This window comes from Ciconia boyciana, chromosome 3, assembly GCF_034638445.1.
Source record: "Ciconia boyciana chromosome 3, ASM3463844v1, whole genome shotgun sequence".
Lineage (NCBI taxonomy): Eukaryota > Metazoa > Chordata > Aves > Ciconiiformes > Ciconiidae > Ciconia > Ciconia boyciana.
The window spans coordinates 68515466-68532194 of NC_132936.1; the positions used below are offsets into that span (position 1 = coordinate 68515466).

Sequence of the window (16729 nt, forward strand, 5' to 3'; positions counted from 1 at the left end):
TCTTGCAAACTTGGGCATTGATACATATATGCTTCAGTATAGTAAGTATCACAGGATTAAACAGCGACATCACTGGCCAGCTTGTACAGCTAGTGTCAAAACCTCGTGTCACTACATTTTCAAGGCTACCTGAGTTGGTCGCTGGTAAGACGAAGACCTCCAGTATATACAGGAGGCCTTCAGTGCCTCCTCCCATATGGAGATCAGTTGTGCAGAGTGAGATCAGTGGTTTCTGCCTCTGTTTTATGGAGATGCCCAGCTGGACCTGAAGGTACATCTTGTTTTGCTGTCCTCTGCTGCTTGCCGTTACCTAGGAGCACACCATTTGCAATAACATTGTGAAAGGTAATTAACTGATGTCCATAATGGTCCTTAGGTGTTCATTGAAAAGCATAAGGAAAATCAATGGTGTTCTCCAAGTGCTCAGACGAAGAATTCACATAATAGAAAAGGTCAGGCAGTTTTCTCTGGTAGCAATTTTTTTAAATAGGGCACTAAACACATTTGGAATAAGTAGTGGACTTTTTAGATGACATCCAGGCAAGTTGTAATGGGCCAATGCAGAATGCTAGAATCAAACTCTCACCCATTTGTGAGGTTGATCCCCTCCACTGTTCTTGGGCAAGTATTCATCATTTCAGTTTTTCCCACCTGAAAGGTGAAATTTGCACTGCAACATTTACTTGTCTCAAGCATATAGATGAATGATTGTAGAAGTATCAAATGTAATTTTTTCATTTTTTGAATATCAGCAGACATCAATCCATGCAGAAAGAACGGTGCAAAAATCGTATAGTTGCAAGACTGTAAAATGCTTTATCTTTTCTTATTTTAGCTAGTTCCTCTCATGCAAAAAACCCGCCAGTCTCCAAGTCCTCTTCATCACCATCTCCTTCGTCCACATCATCTCATCCCAAAGCCTCTAAGGAGACTTCCAGCAAATCGGGCACATCAGGGACTCCCAGGGGCAAGAAAAAACCTGGGAAACAGTCAGCCCCACGAACAGCGCCGGATGGGGCTGCTTCTCCCCCCTCAGGTGCCACAGCCAACAGGTTGGAAGCGAAGGCAGAAAAACCCGAGCCTGAGCAACCTTCCATAGTAATTTCTGAAACGGAGGACGCAGACCAACCGAGCAAGCTCGTTGTCCCCCCTCCTCCCACCGCTGCCCCTCCTCCACCTCCACTTCCGCTTCCTTTTCCTGCTGCCGCTGGTCAGCCCGCTCTCTCCTCAGATGCCCAGGACGTGTCAGAGGGCTGCGTGGCAGGGCCAGCCATCCCCGCGTCGGATACTAAACCTCTTCTCCAGACTGAGCATGGCACAGACGAGAGCCTGAGCAGTACGGCCCTAGACAGCGGTCCAGATGCTAGTGGAGAAGACACAAGAAGGTAAGACGGTACGGCTGCCATGGGCAAGTGGTCAGGCGCACAGCCAAGGAAGCCACATTTCTTCTCGTAAGGGACGCTGTAGGCGCATGGGTATCTCTTCTGTTTCTTCTGCTGACTGGTAACAGTTTGTGTCCTTTTCTTGGAGGCCCAGAGCAGTGCTGCATCCCAGCACAATTTGTTCTTCGCCTCTCTTTGAGCCATTCGCCTGCAGTACCTCGTGTTTCCCCAGAAGGTCATTGCTCATAACCTGCCTCCCTCCTCGTTGCGTGGCTTAATGCGACCACTGTGGTCGGCAGTTCAGCTAGTAGCTGATAACACTTTTATTTCTCTCTCATAAAGGCAAACAAGAAATGATGCTGAATTACAAGGGGGGTTGACTTTTTTTGTGGATATCATTAAATATCTCACAGCTAAAGCTCTCTGAATTGAATTATAGCTGAATTTACTCGCAGACTTGAAAATGACAGTTTCAGGCTTTGATTAGTAGGTGTTTGGTCTGTCACTCCCTAATAGCTTGTCTAAGTCTCGGATACTGTAAAATCTAGTCAAGAGCAAGGTCATAATTACATTTTTTAAGCAAAATAGTTGGCAGCAAAAAAGAAACTGGCTTATTGATCTGTCTTTTCCCTGTCACGAGAATCAGCATCTTTCATAAAAACCCAAGAGCGTTTAGTCTAGATGCCAGTGCCTAGAGACTTTCCTTTAAATTCTTGCTGGTATCTCTGTTCCAGCATTACATTCCTGTGCTGCGTCTCCCCTTGCTCAACCCTTCCTTTACATGAAGATCTTCCCAAGGCAGAGAGCACTCTGCTGCCGATTTCCATGTTCATCAGTGATGGACATGAACATTTTGGACTCAACAGCAGTAAAACCGTATTTACAATAAATAGTTAGGCTTCCAGAATAGGAAGCTTTGCACTCCCATCTGCTCTCCGACTCGTCCTCTCACCCCCAACTTTATGAGCTCTTTTTTCTCTTCTTAGTAGCTTTTATGTATTATTGGTTCCATCCCACGAGAAATAAAAAAGAATTAGGATTTTTCTTTATACAGACTTTGCAGCACGTCATTCCAGACTGCATCTTTTTTCCTAACATACATACATATAGATACATATACACATATGCATACTTTATATATATTTTATATATGTATGTTTTTTAGAAAGAGAGAAGTTAGAGTAACAGAACTTTTGTTTTCATACTTTCTTATACAGTCTGTCTCCCATTTGTGTTCTGTGCTGCTTGTATTAATGTGACACCATGTCTGCTTCTGAATTAACAGCTTGACTACCAAAGAAGACCAAGAAGTGGAGGCACCTGACCAGGCACACTCTGAACCAGTGGAGGAGGCTTTTGATGCTGCTGCCCCTCCTGAGAGTGAAAGTAGCAGAGAGAGCCACAGCAGCGACTCGGACTCTGACGGACCCATACTGTACACAGATGATGATGATGATGATGATGATGATAATGCAAGTGCTGAAAGTAAGCCCCTGAGAAGAAGGGAGGGGGTGGCCACCTTCGGATATATCTAATATAAATGTTTAGCCTGGGCTGGCTCAGAGAGCCTACTAAGCTGCTGTGATTGCATCCAGATTGCTAACTGGATCTTACTGGTTGAGTGTAGTCCAAAGACACCTACACCCAGTGAGATTTTTGTGCAGCTGCCTCCATTAAATTGTGGCCTTCAAGAGGGCAAAGGCTTTGGGATGGAGCTGCTAGCAAGCACATCAATCTATGGGTGATTCTGTTCCAGGATTTGGTTCTCTAGCAGGGCATCCCACCGAGAAGTTGCAGGCTACATTTTGCACATTGCGTTACGTGAGCATGCCTGACCCATGCTAGTGCAAAGTAAAGAGTGGAGGGTATGGCTGCATGGGATGGTTTTAGATGATTTAATATTTTACCACTAGTGAGAAATGAGTGTCCCGCTTCTCCCAGACAATAGTGATCAGAAACCTGCTGGGGCCTGTGCAATGGTGGGAGGAGATCGAGCATTGCATGGGTGGGAGTGGAGGTGGGAGGAGCAGGTTAAGGATAACATGAGGATGGAGCAAGGCCTCCACATTAGGGCATCAACGAGCCATTAATTTGGCTTGCCCATGTCATGAACCTCTATTTTTAAAGCACCAGTGTAGCTTTCAACTGAATTGCACTAGAAATCCCAGAGTTTCTTGTGGGAGTAACAGGCAGGGATGGACGACAGAGGAAGCTGTCAGTCAGCAGCTTCACTGTCTGAAAGTCTTTTGTTCCTCTTTTGATCAGGGTGTTTTTAAGCATTGGAGCACCTTAGCGGACAGAGTAGATCACAGTGGATTACTTCTAAGTTTACAGCTTTGAAATTTCACCTGGCATCATGGCTGTATCTTCATCATATATCACTTGGCAGAAGTCCTTGCTGCTGCTGAAGGGGCTTGTGCTGCCCATCCTCTCCTTCATCCCTGCTCCCAGCTGTTCCTTTTTCCCTTAGGCCAGCACTCATATTTGTTTTTGCAGTGGTGGTTGATTTTCAGTAGAATTAGTTCCCTGATCCAGCTCACCACATGGCTGCACCTTTGCTTGGAGCAAAGGAGGTGGCAGCAACAACCTGTCAGGGGTAGAGAGGAGGGCAGCCCTACCCCTACCACCGGCAGGGTGGCCTTATGTCAGAATAAAATGACCGTCAAACCATGGCTTGAGAGCCTTGCCCACAGCCATTCAGGAGGAGGTGCTTCGCTGTGCTCAGTGAAGAAGGCCTGAACACGAAAGTGCTGTGTACTGAAGGGGGGTGAGGGAAAATGAACATTTTTTTTCCTTGGACAGTGGTGCAGCAGAAGGTGAAGTGCCAGCTAGCTCAAGAGGCTGAAGTCTTCTGCAGTTCTGCATTGGGTTTGAATATGATCCAAAAATTCACGTATTCAGACAGCAGCATGGTCTTAAGAGAAGTGAGCTGGGAGCCTGTGGTCTTACCAAACTATCTAATGTCATGAAAACCTGCCAACCTAGGACATATGTAGCCCCCTCGGTCAGAATATCAACAGACAAGGGAAGGACTAAAGGCCATGAAAAATACTCTGCCTTCCACAGGTGGCTGAAGCTAATGCTGCCAAAATTGCATGGCCCTCGTCCCTGCTGTATCTCTTTTATGGAGAAACAGCTTGCTTCAGTGCCTGGGGGTTCCTGCCTAGGTTACTTTACAAGCACTCAGAGCACTTTTCTAAACTGTATTTCTTGTTTTAATTTACAAATTAGTTAAAGATGAAAAGCACTGTACAAGAACTAAGTGGTATTAGATTGAAAAAAAAATTGAAAGAATGAGGGAAAAGATGAGAGAACGAGACTAAACCATTTAAGGCTGAAGAAAAAGAGCAGCAGGTTGCTAAATATACTAAGTAGATAAATAAACCAACCTGTAATGGATCAGACTTCAAAGACACCTAAGTGTAGATTTGTCATTTTTATCCTGTCACTTCACAGATGACAAGTGATGTTTGTAAAACTCTATCAATTTGGCTGGTAGCTTTTTCATCCAAGCCTTTCAGCTTTTTATTGTTGTGAACTGAGCTAAAACTATTTTTCTTTTGATGTTAATTAAAATTCCTCTCCTGCATGTGGGAACAAGGCTGCTTTGGGGAGGTATTAAAGTTCTTACTCAGTTTGTGTCTGTAACTTAAGCATGAATGAACTAAATCTACCCTCCTCCTCCTTTCCTCAGGCTCTTTGGCAAGTAAAATTCGTCGCAGGGATACTCTTGCTATCAAACTTGGCAACAGACCATCTAAGAAAGAATTAGAAGACAAAAACATCTTGCAGCGTACATCTGAAGAGGAGAGGCAGGAAATCAGACATCAGATTGGAACGAAGCTAGTGAGGTATCAGTGGCAGGGTAAATGTGGTTTCACTGGGTGGAGGTGGAGGAAGAGAATCAAGAACACTGGGTTCATGTTTTAAATGCAGCCCATTGTGTGGTGCAGGTTCTTAGTGGTACCACTGCCTGGAAAACAGTATTTTTATTTCTCAAAAAACATTGAAATGTCAGTAATGCATTTTTGTTCTGCAGTAAACAAATTCGAGAGCTTCTGGGTTTTGGGGTTGTTTGGATTTTTTTAAAAAGAGGAAGAGAATAAGAGTGACTCTAGAATAATCAGTGCCATGGTTCAAGCTTTTTCTCGCATTGGTTGGCAGGGACTTGCATTTGTGTATCCCCATCTCGGACGGAGTAGTAGTTCCTGACACAGAGCATGCCTGTGCATGTTCGTCCCTCCTGGCCCTCCCCATCCTCCTCCTGCTCTCTAACTCCTTCATTATCCATGTGCAAAAGAAGCGGAGGGAGGCTGACTTTGTAGGCCAGTGTTTAGTGTTTTACTGTGCTCACCTCTGAGGCATGTCTTTCTCATGCTGTTTAACTGCTACGGGATGTGTGTTACTTTCTCTTCCTGGATGTGAGAACATTCCATAAAAAAGACTAATTTTCACTTGCATTTTTACAAGCTTTTAAAAAAAAATCCTTATAAATGTTAATTTTGGTTTTCATGGTCTCTGAGAATAGACTACAGCATGTCTGGATTTTCCCAGACCTGTCCTTGTTTCTCTTGTGCTCAGAAATGTAGTCTGGGCAGATTTAGAGGATGTCCAGTGCTTGTTGTAGATTTCCAGATATTGGGTAGTCCAGCCAGTACTGTTCCAGTACAGAGTATGGCAGTCCTGCATCAGCACTTCGAAGATGAGCTGAGTTGCTCTGTGAATCGGGGGGCTGGCTAAGTCATGTATTTCATCCCTTAACCGTAAGAGCGATACATCTATTGTGTAGAGCCCAAAGGTCCTTTTTCCTCTGCTAATAAAGCGGTGTGGTTATTATCACCGCTTTCCTGACCGAATCTCAGCTCTGGTGATCACATCCTGCTTATTGGTGCTCCCTTGGGGGTTTGAACTGCAGAAGCCGTTCCGGTCCCTGTCCTGAGCTCCTTGCACAGGGACATTGCTGGTTCTGCTGGGAAGCTGGCACGCTCCCCGTGCACCTCTGCTTTGGTGGCAGGAGACAACATTTGTGTGTGTCAGGGCTGTTCTCATGCCTGAAATCACAACCAAGTTTGATGCCAGTTCCTTAAAAATTCCTGGCGTGGTGGTCAGCACCCAGCAGCATCGAGGTCTGATGGGAAACCTGTTCCCATAGTTTGGTCAGGGTCAGGTCAGGTCCCAGCCTGGGACTTCCTACAGTGGGGGCTGGTCACTTGGGGTAAACTTGCTGGTCCTCCCCACCAAATCTGAAAGTCCAAGCAGGGTTTGAATGAGATGGGATTCATGAGGCTGAAGATAATCTGTAGTGAACTGTGTGAGGTTTGCTGGACAGAGAGACATCTATCTGTAACACATCTGCAAAATTAATTTTACTGCTGAAATTTTTCTTGCTCCTTTTCTCAAGTGAACAAGTGAACCTGTTTAGTAAACATAGAGACAATGTCAACCATGTTCTCCACTATACAAACCAGAAAATTAACATCTCAGGGCTTTTTTTTTAATGGCAGTTGTTATATATAGGTAACTAAATAAAATTAACTTTCAATTAAAACTCACGATTGTATTGTACGTACAAATCAGTGAGGAATGCACAGCTTATGTTGTGGTTTTTTTAAAAAAAATAATGAATAGGATTTGCATTCAAAATATCTGAGAATAATCTTACAATTGCACAACTTATCATAATTATGGTGCTTGGGGACAAAAACGGTTTATGAACTCTTTCACAAAATTCTACCTGTAAATGAGGAATTTAAATTCGCTGGTACAGTTTCTGTAATATTGTGCAAGTATCAGTTATTTATGTGTTCGAGTGGCAATAGTGCATCTTTTAAAACAAATGGCCACTCGGTACTGTGGTTACATGCACACTTATTATAACTGTGTCTGGAAATTACCTGTGTTGTTGAATATCTCTGCTGGCAAAGAATAGCATGGCCATATGAGAAACACCTTTTAAGCTGTATTAAGCTATATTTTATGTTTAAGCTATATTTAAGCTGTAATGTGTTATTTGGATCTGGTTTTAAATCAGTCACTTACTTTGTTCTCACAGGAGACTTAGCCAGAGGCCTACAACTGAAGAGCTAGAGCAAAGAAATATCCTAAAGCGTAAGTATTTTATTCAGGTTTCAGCTAGTATTTACTTAGAAAGTGAGCATATGTTGGATTCATATGGAAGCCTGTCATTGTTGCTCTAGTGTTAGAGCCATAACTGGAGAGAAATTATGTTCTAGAAAATAACATGTCAACACTAGATCTATATACTAACCTGTAACGGTAGCTGTGAAAATTGCATATATTCAAGATGCTGAATTTTGCTTGTCTCAATCCCACTTCTTGAAGCTGGTCCCAAAGACCAGGAATGACTGAGGTACCCCTTAGAAGTAGTTCTAGGCTGGTTAAACTTCTGCCTAATTTTTATGAGGAGGAGGGAATATCAGTAGGAGGCAGAGGTGGGATATAAGGGCAGAGGTTGGAAGGTGGAGTAGAAAGAGGAAAGGTGAAGCATTCGGGGAAAGTGAATAGGTATATGCCGACTACTTCAGAATGCGGGCCTTCATATCCACTTCTGACATCTTCTGTATGGAAACGTGCGTGAGACATTCTCACTGAATGTCTTCCCATTGATTAAATCCTTCCTCAGTATCCCTCTTGAAAAATTTAAGTCTATAATTCAAGTAGTCAGGGCAGAGGAATGAAGTACATTGGCTGTTTACCCTCTATACCTATTCTCCCATTTACTTATGTTGGTTTTGTTCTTAGACTGGCAAACGCTTCAGAACAGGCATTTTTTGTCTTCCTTTATGAATCTTTCCATAATATGGATGTTACGTAAACACATACTGTAACAGTTGTCATGCCCAGCTCCTCTAGCCCTGTGTTCATTCTGCAAGGGTAGCTAGGACTTGATGCTTAAGTAGAAGAAATAAATGAAGAAAATGCACATGGAAGCATTTCACACATAGCAACAAATCCAAAAACTCATTTATTCTTAAGGCGTAAGAACTTTCCACACTTGATGTAACTGAAACAGCAGATATAATGCCGTTATTTCCAACAATTGTTCAGAAAAGTTGGAGTTCATCTGTGCAACCCTGGTGCACAGGATGCTAATGGAAGAAAAGCAAATGGGCTCTTTACCTGACAAAGTCCATGGACTGATCACTTTGTCACCTGCTCAGGCCAGCAAATCAAGGAGACATAGCAATTATTGGCTTTCAGGCAACCATCCATGCTAATGAAATCCTACTGCTGCTGTCTAAGCTCTCAAAAGCCAAGTAGTGCCATGTCTTATTGAAAAGGGAAGCTACAGTTCATGCGTTATGGTGCGCAGGAGAGGGTTCAAGGGGCTCCTGTCCAGTACGTAATGTGAACAGGCTTTCTAAGACTATGATTTCTGAACCTATAGATTGCATAGATACATAAAGATAAAATGTGCAATATGAATGTTTTTTATATGACAAACCGCTCATGCTGGACTATGTGAGAAAGGTAATTCCAAAACATCTTTGGTGGGCCAGGATATGGCCACTGGGCGGGGAGCACCAGCTGGGCTTCCTTACTGCCCTCTCTGTCTGGCTAATCTCTAGATAACTAATCTAGCAACAAATCTGCGATGTATTTAATATCCCTTTTGCCATTGTTTATTCCATTCACTGGTTTTGCAATAAGTAGCTCAAGACTGGAAAGCAGTTAATAGATTTCTTCTCCTGTTTCAGCTTGTTTACTTTAAGCTTTTGGCAGCGTACCAGGCTTTGCACTCAATACCTCCAGCCGTCCTCCCCTGCTGCTGCCTGGGGGCTGTTTTAAAGAGGCAAGGGAGAGCAAGAAGTGAAGGCTGGGAAGTAGTGTTATAAACCGCAAAAAATCACAGAGTCATTGACGAGCACGTGGAGAATCCAAAACTGCTTTTTGCTCATTACCGAGATATAAAATATTTCAAGTTGACAGTGATCTGTAAAAAGCAAAGCAAAGCAAAGCAAGCCAGGGTTTGAGGTGACAGTCTGACTCAGAGCCCTTTCAGGGTGCAAGTTCTCTCTCAGCTCTGAGGCAGTTGTATTATTTATCAAAACTATTCCCTTCCTGTGGATCATTCAGAAATGTTTACATGTCTTAAATGCCTTTGTTGTTGTAGGCAGCTTTTGTGAATAAGTTGGGATTTCTTTCATAAAGCTTCCTTCCTCCTATTTTTAAGCAGTGGATGCGGAGAAGGGATTATATTATTGTGGCTATGTAAACTGCAGCTAAGGGAAAGTATTGTTTTGAGTAATATCTATCAGACTTTGAGGTTACATCAATTGGTAAAGGTCTACATGTTGATTTCAGGATTAAGTTCAGCCCAAATCTTCTAAGAGGTTCAGAAAAAGTCTGTATTTTTTCTTCTTTTGTATTTCCAGTTAGTGAGGAAATCTGTCTTGCAAGAAGTTTTGTTTTGATAATATATCCAGATAAACCAGTTACTGAAAATCCTGTGACTGAGTACAGTTGCAAGACATTGCAAGCGGATTTCTATAAAAGCAATTTGGAGAAAACTATCCAGACTTCTGAGTCTTCCCACACTAAAACAAAGTTACGATAACTCAAGAGTCCACTTGAAGGCATAGATAAAGCCCTGTGTTTTTAATAAAGACAGGTTTCTCGTGTACTGGCTTTGAGCCAGTAGTATTTATAGTATTGCATTATGGCAAAGAAACTTTTTATTCTTCCAGGAATTTTGGATTAAGATAACTATTTTTTCCTGTATTTGTAAGGGACAGTGAATTTCTTGTACTGTGCACCTGCATGCCTGCCAGTCCTGGCTTCGTGGAAAACAGGGGTTAGCTCTTGATGCTAGTTAAGGAATATTAATGGTTATCTTTGCATGTAAAACCAGGAAAGATAAACCACTTTGTGCGTTCCAGAGCACTGCAAGAGGCAAGCGCTTTATTTGTCTTTTCTTTCTCTTTCCCTAGCAAGCCCACAGAGAAGTCTAAACATAGCTAATCCCATAGGGACACAATGGAAATTTCGGTTTTATGCTCCGGGAGTACTTTCTGGTCAAGAACGGAGCAGTCCTCAGGCAGAACAATTTCTCTCTTCTCTTCTCCCCTTCTGCTATGAAACAAATGTCCCACAGAACAGAAGGTGACCAGATTTAATATGGCAAAAGTTGCAGGAGCAATAATGTATAGATGCCAGGGAAGCTGCTTGTTCTGCTTTGACTGGTGTTTTTTTTAACTCAAAGGCCACGATAAGTGATGCTAAACAAAATTGTTTCAATTAAGAGTCAAATCCCAGTTTGACCTCCTAGGAGCTGCAGGCAGGGAAGGAGGAAAACCGTAGTTTTGCTGGGATCTAACTGGAGACTCGTGCAAGCAAAGGGCGCTTGCTGGGCTGGTCCTTTGCCAGTACGGCAGCAGCAGGACATCTGAGGAGGGGACTTGCAGCTGGGAACGCTGTGTTTATGTTTTGTTTCTCCACATCACCCAGATTAGATCTGCTTTTAAGGTGGAAAGCAGTCAGAAGTGTGTTCCTATGCATTAATGTGTTCCTGTTTGGGCAAGCAAGTCAGTTCATACCTGCAGCCAAAATGTGGCCCCCCGGCTGGAATTTTCCACAACACCTGAAGGAAGCAGGAGAACCAGACCCATTATTTTTAGCACCACACAGCTTCTTAACTCACTACAGCAACTTTCAAATCTTTTACCTTAAAAGACTAAAAATACGCTGTAGGTGTTACTGTTGGTAGGAGTTTGTATCAGGGCAGTGTTTCTGTAGCACCGGGCTTAAAGCAACGCTCTGCCCAGCAGGCTGGAGATGGGAAATAGGTGCTTTAGGTACGAGTCAGTGCCATAGACGGAGGGCCGTTTGCCAAACAGCGGATTCAGTATATTAGAAGCAGCCACCAGATTTCAGTCCCTTTCCTTTAGCTCTTGAGTCTTATTCCTAGAAGTAAAACCAGTTGAATGTATAAACCACGTCCTGCCCCCTGACCTCTCATGCAGAAGACTCTCTGTTCCCCATGGGTTTGATCCCCACCTGCTTTGCCCGGGAGTGGAGGAAGCTCCTGGTGCCTCCTGTTAGAGCTGTCCTCTGAAAGGTGGGCTTCCAGCCCTCCTCACCAGCCTCCCACAAGACCTGCCTGGACCCTCTGCCCAGCAGCTAAGATGATGGCCTTGCTCATCTCCCATTTCTCGGTGGTTTCCCATGTCCAGCCATCCCTTTGTGCAGTCATCTGCGCTCTGGGTCCGCAGCCCACAGGGAGGTAGCTTCACAGCTTGGGATAGGCAGCTAACCTTCAACCCTCCTAAGTGTGCAGATCAACTTTTCTGAGTTATTTTATCCTCCCCCAAAATATGGAAAAAAGTATTTCAGGTGGCCATGCTGTTGGTAGTTGTTTCTTAAGGTATGCATTAAGCAGTGTGAGCCCCTGTTGCTTACATCAAGCGTCTTATTGCTGCTTCTTAGGAGACACGGTGGTTTAGATAGCAAAGAAATGTCAAGATATGAATAATGCAGAATGTATTTTACAAACTAAATTAAGGAAAAGGCAGTACAGGGATGTGTATATCCAGCTGCATATTTTTCTGCTGTGTCTGCTGCTGGAGAATTTCTGAGGTAGGACTTAAGTGACTCAGTTCATGAAGGGACAAAATTCGTTATGTCAAATGATTCCCAGGTGAATGGAACCCCAGATTAATAGCTTGTGTTTAATTACCTCAGTTACTGCGTCTATTGATTGCAAAGACAGTATATTTAAACAAAAGCCTACAGATTATTTACCTGTCCTAAAACAGCTAGAGAGCTTTTGATTTTGTTAGGTGAAGATGTTATAAAGAGAGTTCTCATTTGAAATCATAAGTCCTTAAATACACCCAACTTCTTTATTGATAGATATATTAATAAAAATTTTAAAAATGCAGATCAATCTTTAACTCTCCATTCTTCAGTTTTAGTCAGTTTACAGTTCCTCTATGGAAACAGGCCATCCATTTCTTTACTGTTCAAGAGAAAAACTACTAATAAACCATAAGTTACATTCGCATTTCAGTATCTCAGTAAAATCACCATCACCACTAGATCCAACCTAATCCTGGCAGCAAGGCTGTGCGATTGCATCTTGCTGATGGAAACCTGGGGTTGGTGTTGGACTCTTCTCACAGAGCAGGTCTTGGGCTGGTGTCACCTTTTTCCTATTGTAACTTTCTTATTTTTGTTTTTCATCATTTGTTCCTCTTCCCCTTTCCCTTGTATTATTCTTACGTGACAGCCTTTGAGTCAGCAAAGGAAATCTGCAAGTACCACAAGATGACCTGTCGTAGTGTTGTCTCCAGTGTTATCGGTCATGATACAGAAGGTCCTCTGCGGCCAGGTTGCCTATACTAACACAGCAGGCTGGGCATAGCAAGGGCAAATCGGACTATAGCAGGATTTAAAACTGCCTTTTCATCTGTACAGGTTGCCTGCATCCACAATAGACAAATTAATTCCTTTAAATTTATAGTTAGCCTTGAACTGCAACATGGAGTCCATAACCCCCAACCATGAATAAAACAAGATCAGAGTTTTATGGATGTCTCTAGGTGGGATATTTCATCCACAAGTTAACTTTGCATATAACCACTAGAGGTGGACTGAAAAGGCAGATAATATTCTTCAAAATGTACATCAATTAAAAAAACCTGTTGAGTACATATGAACGTGCCTTTGTAAGTGTGCTTTTCACTGTCAAGAAATCAAGTTTGGTTAGCACAGAAATTCGTTAAAAGCAGATTTCACTCTCATGCCCAAATACATTCAAAAAACGCACATGTCATTTTCTGCTGTACTCCTTCATTTGGTCTAGCTAGCGGCCCTTAACCAAGAGGGCTTGAGTGGTGAATCATATGCCCGCATTATAAAATCAGAAAAAAAAAATTAAAGTAACAAAACCAATTTGCATTAACAAATGACAGTGAAACAAATTGTCATTGATTCATTGCGTCCTGTAGCAGTAGAGGGCACTCAGCTGATTCAGATACTCAGAGCAAACTTTTTTCTTGACCCTTATGAATAATTAGATGCTTACTGTGAAGTCAATAGGTGGCATTTTGGAAGTAAAAGCAACAGTGGTTTTAATGTTACGACAAGTAATTGAAACATTGGGCAGCTCTTTCAGGGTACTTATTGTTTGCTGTTACATAGAAAGGAAATGGCAGACGCCTCCTCTTTGCTGTGTTCCTGACCCACACTGGTGGCTTGAGATGTCTTCGGAATCAGGGGAAATGAGGATAGGGAAAACAAATGAGAGCACACAAAATCCAAAAAGCAGACAACACATGCAGGATCACCCAGAAATATGAGGAAACATGAGCCAGGACTTGAAGTCCTGAAGCTTTCAACCAAGAGAAATACAGTATGTGCAGTTATAATACTTAAATATTCACTCCTTTTTATCTCTTCTGAAAACAGAGAAGAATGAAGAAGAGGAACAGGAAGCCAAAAGAGAAATAAAACGTAGACTCAGTAGAAAGGTGATGATGTGTTTTTTGTATTGTGTATTTGTGTACATAGGATTATTTTTTAAAAGATTCTAAAAATCAGTGTGTATACATGACTGCAAATGTCCATCAGTCATGCCCCCAGATTAGTAATCTGTTTAAAAAGCAATACAAGCCGAGTCCATCTTGGGGGAAACTCCATCCTATCCAGTTTCGCATACTTGGCAAAGCATATGGAGTCTGGTCATGCTTAATATTTGTCCCTGTAAGCAGGGGAGAGAAATGACATGTTTCCTCTGTGAGCATGACCACTGCTGCCATGTATGTTCGAGGGCAGCCACACCTGTGGATCCACTCTTCCCTAGAGCAGTGGAGAGGGCAGCAAAGCAGCATGGACCCTGAGAAATCCCTTCACCGTTCTTCTGACCACCTCAGTGGTCTTGGCTGCTGCAGGTGGGATTGCGCTCATTGTCCCTGGAAATAAAGCAGCTATGGATCTGCTGCCCTGACTTTGGGAGCTCGCTCTGGGAGAGGATGGGGGGACGTTTCGTACGTACCCCTAGTCTCCCTTCTCTGCAAAAATACAGTTTCCTTAATATGATCGTCCTTAGTTAATTAAAGTTAATATTGTTTGAGGTGACTGAAACAAGCTGGCATCATAATGACCCCCAGATGTTCAAAACCAATTTTTTTAGGTAGGCAGGCACCTCCAGATCCTTTCAGTAGTATAGTTGAACACAGCAGACTGTGTAATCGTTAATGCAAATGGACCTGCTGCCTAGTGGGGTAAATGCTGTGACAGTAGCAAAGTCACAATTAATATTCCAGGGCTAACTTGTCACGATTCTCTGTGACCTGCCCAACAAAGACTATTTTTGTAATTGAAGAAATTAGGTTGTGCTGCTTCCCCATTCCTGTGCAGCGCTCCCAGGATGGTGCCTTTTTTTAGACACCTGAAAGTGACCCTATTTAGAAATACCATTAAAGTTCTCTTGAGATTACATCATACCCTCAGCTTTTATTTTATTTTATTTCATCTTATTAAACGTACTATTTTCTGCCTCCCGCTTACAGCTCAGCCTGAGGCCTACAGTGGCTGAACTTCAAGCAAGAAGAATCCTTCGATTTAACGAGTACGTGGAGGTCACGGATTCTCCAGATTACGACCGTCGTGCCGACAAGCCTTGGGCCAGGTTAACTCCTGCAGACAAGGCAAGGGGCAAATGTAGATTATAAGAAAATGCTTGCATCTGTCACTTTTGCAGGGCTTTCTTCTGCTTTACATTCTCTTGACACCGGCATCACGAATGGCATCTGCTGGAGGCAGCAAGATTGTCATGGTACTACTGTGCATCTACTGCTTGCAGCTAAGAAAACCCACTCAGGTGCCTATTAAGAGCATATTTGCCACCTCCATTATGGCAGTTCAGGCCAGAATTTCTTGCATTTTTAAGGCCTTGCTAAGCCAGGCACACACTGTTAGCCAAGATCACCACAACCCGTGGAATTCAGGCAAGGTTTCTGCAGGCAGAAGCCTGCATCACTGCCACCGAGAGTTACTTTTGCAACTCATTCAAGTGAAAATAGGTAGAAGCTGCCCCATCCTCCTAAGGTTCTTGGCCACAACCATCAGTGCAGGAGCTGACCATATGCGTGCAGCACGCCTTCTTGGGAAGTTTGCCCTCAGCGTCCTGCAGTTAATAGTTCCTCTGCCTAACTACAAAGGATGAGAAAAATGATTCTGTGATTCTCTTTTAAAAAACAGATCAGTCAAAGATTACCATAAAATACTCTTCCATTTCCCTCCTATACCACTTCATAAAAGGAAAGCTGTAGGATTTATGTATCAAAAAGTGCTGGCCTTTTTAGCACTGGGTCTGAACCAACTTTTATGGAAGTCCTATGAGATGTGCTTGGCATGAAGTGATATATGCAAGAACCCACTGTCTTTTAGCTAAGGACTGTGAAGCACTGGTTTTATTTCAGTTTGTATTTTAATATTAATGCCAGCTCATCTGACAATTAAAGGAGAATCTCATATCAAGTCAAGGTGAAGACATTAAAAATGTACCCAGAAAAGTCTGTAGATGTTGGTTCTGGGAGGTGCTGAGCACTCTCTAGTCCTCATGTAGTCTGTAGCAGGTTGGAGCACCCAGCACCTCCACTTTCACCTAGGTCTAACCAGGGTAAACTGCACTAGAAAAGACATTGTAGTTTCCTACCTACTTTAGCGTAGCAGTTTTTAATCTCAATTCAGTTTGTAATGAACAGGTGCCCAAGGCTGGTTCTGTGATCCCTGTGTTTGTTGGCCTCAGCGGAAAGGCAGACCCCGGGTTGCCTGGAAGCTCCCTTGCCCTTTTTTCCCAAGGAAGTAATTTTTCGAATTCCAGTGGGAGCAGAAAATTGTACTGTAACTATATTACGGAGCTGGAGCTCTGGTGTCTTTGCTGGTGATTTGGTGCTCAGAAATAGCTGTCTCTTTCCTAGCTATTACAGCAGCCTCGTGTAAGCATGCTGTTGTGGCTAAATGGAACCATCCCCTGCTTAAAATGAAGTTTCTCATTTATGAGACCGCAGTCTGGTGATGCTATAATTTTATCATGCTGCTTGTCTGTTCTGCATTGAAAGGCATGCACACCAGATGAGATTTCTTTAGGGATTAATGAAATGATACTGCTGTTATTTAAAATGGTGAAAGAAAAGAGTGAGTAAGAATAAACTGTCATTTCATTTCACAGTGAAGCGTATGGCATAGAAACAAAAGCCCTTGTAGTATATATTAGAATATTTCAGAAATCGTATGTGTGACCTGATGAAGTAAATTGCTTATCACTCTTTTAACATAAGCAACAAGGCATTTACAATGTGCACTGCATTTCTGCTATTCTT

At 42.8% G+C, this 16729-nt stretch overlaps 1 protein-coding gene across 3 annotated transcripts in view; it reads left to right on the forward strand.

Annotated features, from left to right (window-relative positions):
* Positions 1-16729, forward strand: part of PHACTR2 (phosphatase and actin regulator 2) — a 140699-nt gene that overhangs the window by 118865 nt on the left and 5105 nt on the right. For all 3 annotated transcript variants that reach the window (XM_072856014.1, XM_072856016.1, XM_072856015.1), the window contains 6 exons: positions 836-1385; positions 2668-2867; positions 5077-5233; positions 7435-7490; positions 13812-13873; positions 14915-15052. In XM_072856014.1, coding sequence (XP_072712115.1) covers positions 836-1385; positions 2668-2867; positions 5077-5233; positions 7435-7490; positions 13812-13873; positions 14915-15052 — 1163 coding nt within the window. The remainder of the gene's footprint in view (positions 1-835; positions 1386-2667; positions 2868-5076; positions 5234-7434; positions 7491-13811; positions 13874-14914; positions 15053-16729) is intronic.